General features: G+C 36.7%; 1 protein-coding gene across 1 annotated transcript; it reads left to right on the forward strand.

Annotated features, from left to right (window-relative positions):
- Positions 1-4,665: 4,665 nt before the first annotated feature.
- Positions 4,666-5,822, forward strand: LOC133850669 (uncharacterized). Its single transcript, XM_062286818.1, has 2 exons — positions 4,666-5,573; positions 5,646-5,822. Exon 1 carries the CDS (start codon positions 4,746-4,748, stop codon positions 5,466-5,468), a length of 723 nt encoding a protein of 240 aa, XP_062142802.1. The 5' UTR covers positions 4,666-4,745; the 3' UTR covers positions 5,469-5,573; positions 5,646-5,822.

Here is a 5,822-nt window from a genome sequence, read left to right on the forward strand (position 1 = left end):
AACTTTTATGTGCCAGAGAAATGTGAATGAGGATGAGCATTGAGGTGATTCTGCTCTTAGGTGTGGGAGAGTGCCTGTGTGTGTGTGTGTGTTTGTAGATATCAATGTGTGTGTGTGTGTAGACATTTGCCAGCAACTGTAGCATACTTTCAAGTGTCTTTCAGAACGTGGTATGTATGCCAACAGCTTGTCGAGTGCTTTTTCGTTTTTTCCCTTCGCTTTTTCTGTGTGCAAAGTATTTGGACTATCGATGTCGCCATAAGTTGTGTAGCCCTTCAGACACCGACCCTCCCTCTTCCCTCCCCCTTTTTTGGGCAGGCCTCCTGTGTCCATGTCTGACCAAGTGCAAAATGTCAAGTTTTTCCTCTCTCGCTCTATGTGTGTGTGTGTTCTCTGGCTCGTTTGCGCAAAACAACTCTTTGATGTATGTAAATTTTGTAGCTTATCTGTATCAACGTCATGTTCTGTGTGCCTCTTTAATCGAAAATGCAACCCTCACGCACGTTAAGCCGCCAGTAAATACGAATGTGCTACCCGAAAACCAAATCCGCTTTACCTTCTCTACCCAAGTCGTGGCAAGCAACATCACAGCACAGCACAGCACAGCAGCTGAAACAGTTGTAAATCGTTAGATTTAAAGTTGATTATTCCTGTATTTTATGGCCAAGTCTGTCTGGGCCTCGTCTTATCTCAGATCTGGTAACAGGTTGAACAACTCGTGTTGTTTTAAGCCGCTACACAAACAATTATTTGCAAGGACTCCCCGGAGAGGAAGCGAAATAACGAGGACGTTTTTTCATTATTATTTTGCTTTGTTTGCATTCAAAGTTTACTTGCTTGATTAGCTGGAGAAGTGTCGCAATACAGGAAAGGAATGTTATGCCTTGTTTTAAAATACATTTTTGTGAATTGATTCGTCTTGAAATTATATAATTATGTTAAATGTAGACAGAAAACATGGCCTAGATCTCGAATATCTTTAAGACCATATAATAAGTAGTATATAAATAAGCTTACTATTCTAGTACTATAAATATTATTGTTATCAAATTTGCTTATTGTCTAAATGAAAGATTGTAAATAAAATAAGAAAATAAAATTTGGACAAATACAACATTTAGAGGCAGAACATCATGCTGAAGTGAATAAAAACTTTCTATTCCTTCTTTCACTACCTTGCTCAAGTATGTAATAATTGCGTGAAAATTGAAACAGATTTTCGTACCACATTTTTTTTTTATTATTCTATTTTATTTGATTGGTTGATTAAGCAGATGGGTGGCTAAGGGAAATATCGAATATTTCATATTTGCCATCCATCAATTTTTCTTTAATAACTTATACAATTTTTATCCGATCACATCAAAGTTCTCAGAAATCTTAAATACTATAGATATTATTAATAATGATATATCTATCTCCTATAGTCTCTGGGGTCTAAATGTATGTATTGCATGCGACAGAGAATTGGACTTAAAGCCGATCAACATGGTCTATCTGTGCTATATTCATTTGCACATAGAATCTGATCTGCAGCCGCGACAGAAAATCGAGTTATTAAGAATTCGACGTTATATCCGCAATAATAACAGAGGTCTATCCATAAAGTTTAATGTAAATTATGTACTGAACTGAAATATGCGGCATATACAAGGAACCTATGTGATCTGCACTGCATACTTATTCCATGTTGAAATACATTCAGCGATCCAGGCAAACATAGCACCCGGATTGGGCAAATTGTCGAACTGACTTGGATCCTCAAAATAACATAATGTATAATTTAAGAATGTATTCAACAATAAATAAAAATATTATTAACATATTAAAATATTTTTAAAGTTGAAACTAAATGCAAATAATCGGATATTAAAATATAAGTCTCAATAAATGAGAGACTTGCAAATCAACTAACGAATAGAAAGAATACTTTTTAAGCTAGGTTCTCTATTATTCTATATTAAAGATAACAAGCTTAGAAGTTCAATTACTACATAAAAAAAAAGAATTCTAATCCTAATTTTTTTCTATTGTTGTTTTTTCCTATTTGTTTTTATTAGCTCTAGATAAATTGTGTCTCAGAGTACATAATAATATTTGTATAACTCTTTATTTCAATAAAACATATTAAAGATTCTATTTCAAAACACGTTTCAGATAATAGCAAAAAAACATTAAACATGAGAAATTGAAACATTTTAGATTTTGGTAAGCTGCCAGAACATAACATCAATTGATAAGAAATCCTGCAATGTGCTGAACACAAGTTAACTGCCAATTACTTTGGCTTAGTATGAATTGCTGTGCAAACCTATCTTAATATGTAAAAAATGTTGTGTTGCCAATTGAGCGCTGCAGACGTTGTTAACACCCTTAAAAAAAAAACCAACCACAGATGCCACCTTAATTGGGTTGAGTTGACAGAAATCAGTTGTAAAACCAACTAATTGGGCATATGGATTTGTGGTTCTGTGCGGTGTGGCAACAACAGGTTGCCCAGAGCAACCTGAAGCGAACTTCAGATTAACGCATCGTTGCACTGTCAAGTTGACAATCAATATAGAAATGCACCCGAGTCTATGTTTATTTCGACATACAAATATATACCGAGGAGAGGTTGAATAATAGGTGGCATAATTTGATGATTTGCATTTGGGGTTGGTAAAAATAATTATGGCATAAAAGAGGGGGAGAACGTTTATGTTTTATCGTCGGGCAGGCATCAAGCAATATGCAAACTACATGCAAGTGGGTGGATTTTGGGTTCACCATCGACCCTGGGTGACATTTTTGTGGTTAAGCAATTTACCCTTCAACGGGTTCTCGCATAGCAACCGACGCATAATTTATAATTGTCAAAGGAATTGCCTGGGACTGTACAGACCGCTGATTTATGGAATTTCATAAATTTTCACAGATTTTAATCGTTTGTAATTATGACGAAAGCACAGAAAGAGAGAGAGAAAGATATATATATATATACATACATTTACCAGTGAGCTGGAGAGTTAAAAAAATAATATTGCTTTCGCAATTTTAAGCGGTTTTTCAATTAAAATTAAGACAAAACACAGATCAGGTAATGTCCAAGCGGGGTTTCCCGCCTCTCAACGCTTATTTGATTGGATTTTCCTCATCATTTTTTTCTCGTTTTGTTTGGGTCGTCCGCAATTCAATTTCCGAATGAAACAGCGCGACATAAGCGAGTTTTTCTTTTATTTTATTTCATTATGCCTTCCATATATTTGCGGGTATACAACATGCTCAGGCTTTTTGCTTTTTTTTTCATCTCTCGCTCTCAATTTTTTATTGAGCTGTGCTCTGCCCGTGGTATTTATATTATAAAGCTAAAGCCCTCTTGCTCCGACTTGGCCAAAAGAAGCACGAGTAAAGAGACTGAGAGGGAAGAAACCACAGATTGATTTTATTATTACGTTTTATTTCCTTGGAGACAAACTGCCCGCCCATAGGACGCACTTTTTGTGCAACTTCAAAGAACTTTTTGGCCACTGAAGTGTCCTTGTGCGCTATGCATCTGTGTGTGTGTGTTTGTCGTAGTGTGTGTGTGTGTGTGCTTGGTCCTTCATTCGGTCGTCGGCTTATGCGACAAATTTTTCATTTAGGTTACGTTGCGTTCTATCGTACGGCTTCGGCTCTCTCTCTCTATTTTCTTCCTTCTTTTTTTTTCGGCCTCAATTCGATGGCCCAAAACATGAGCCACAATGTTGACGGCACTTTTGCGGCTGCAGCAGGATGGGAACAATGTTGGAACTTGGAAATTGTGTCGAGAGGCTTGAGGACAGTCCTACAGAAAAACGTGCAGTCGCCATCAAACTAACGAAAGACATGCAAAAACCAATACTTTATGTGTATCACAAACTTCAAGTTGAGTATCGACCACAGCAAGTGTGTATTCAATAGTCTGATAGTTGATCAGCCAAATGAAGTCAAGTTATATATTTTTTTTTTGGTATTCGGTTTCTTTTGCATACGCTTAAGTGTATACCACAATTTTAAAGGAAAGAGTTGTTTATAAGATATATATTATTTATGCCGAAATATATTATACAAATAAACAAAATTTGTTAAAGTTTTAATCATTTATTTGATATAGTTTTATTTTACAATTTAGTTTTATAGCATAAAATTAAAGCCTCTAAGACTGTCTTAGCCAATACCAGAAAAAGTTTGTATCAGTATGAAATTAATTTAATGCATTAAATATTTACTTAGAGTATTGTGTCTAAATTCAATCAGTGCTTCTTTTACTGTTACTACTGATTTCTGGATATTGGTGTTTATAGCTGGTATCCAAAATATTGAGCATTAAAAATGTAAATATATAATGTTATCTTTTTGTGTACCATTGTTACTATGAATTAGTTATCGTATAAGAGGAACACTTTTAAGCTATACATTATAAAAGGTTTTATAAACCAAGGGCTAATAACCAATCCAAGCAATTTTTAACATGTTGACAAAATTGACTAAAAAGAAAATTAAAAAAATAAATCAATAGTGTGACCGAACTCTAGAAATCTTTATGTATACGCAAAAGAACCGTCTTATCCAGAAAAATAACAATTTATTAAAGGTAAACACTGATTTCCTATCAGTTGTTTATATTATGTACAATATTTCGTAAACTATGTATAGAATTTGAGTATTTTTTGCAGTTATTGAATCGAGTAGAATTTGTCATTTTTTTCAATTGTTAACTCGAAATTTGAATTTAAATATTTATCATGGCTGATGCATACATCTCACTCTACATCACCGTGAGGAGTTTCATCAGGCACACGCTGTTCATCTTCCTCTATTTGCTGTCCTTCGCCGTGCCTCAATGGATGCTGTTGTCGATATACACGACTGCAGACCACATACTCTACACTCTGATCTGTTTCTCTGGTTCGTTTGTGCTGTTGACTCTCATCCATTTGGTGGAATCTGTCAAATACAATTGGCCCTGGAACTGGTTGGCCATTGGCAGTTGCTACGAGCTGATGACCCTCGGTGTAGGTGCTTTTGTGATGAACAGCAAACCGAATACCGTCATGATGGCTGTGGCGATGGCATTGTTAATCTTTGGACTCGTCTTGGTGCTGTGTTTCTTCATCATTAGCGGCTACAACTATCCCAATCCCTACAAGCTGGCATCCTTGGCTGCTCTGGGTCTCATACTGGTCATTTGTGCCATGATTCTGGGCACTTATCGTGGTCGGCACTGGATGGATGTGGCCTTGTTACTCTTTATGCTGAGCGTATTGCTGCTCATGATATCCTATGTGCTAATCTCATTTAAGAATCTGGATGTGCTGATCAAGCCAGATACTTTGCTGCTGGGATTTGTGCTCTACATCAACTATGTGCTCGTCTTGGTGGCCAGCTTCATTTGTATACAGCGCTGCGACGTCGACTTCAATTTTGATGCCACCAATGTCGTCCAAAAGGCCTCACCTTATGGCTGACTGACTGATGCGTGTTGGCATGCAAGGTTGCGTCTCAATAACTCATCGAAGGTGGCCCACAGATTGACTTTCAATATAGCCATATTCACACTCATAACATATATGGTGAGCAATGATTCATTCGCCTCTCGTACCGTTCAGTTCAACTTCACCTCTTTCATCTCCCTTCTCCTGCAGCTGCCTCACATGCTGCATGCTGCAGCCTCAATCACGTCGCATTCTCAGCGGGTTCTGTATCCGTTGCCGCTGAATCATTGCGTACGTGACGCTTCGCTTCGATCTCAATATGAATTCTTTTAAATATTATTGACTATCCGTATTTGTCAACGAAGAGATTAAAGTGCTATCGCTTAT

Source organism: Drosophila sulfurigaster, chromosome 2L (assembly GCF_023558435.1).
Source record: "Drosophila sulfurigaster albostrigata strain 15112-1811.04 chromosome 2L, ASM2355843v2, whole genome shotgun sequence".
In the NCBI taxonomy this organism is placed as follows: Eukaryota; Metazoa; Arthropoda; class Insecta; order Diptera; family Drosophilidae; genus Drosophila; species Drosophila sulfurigaster.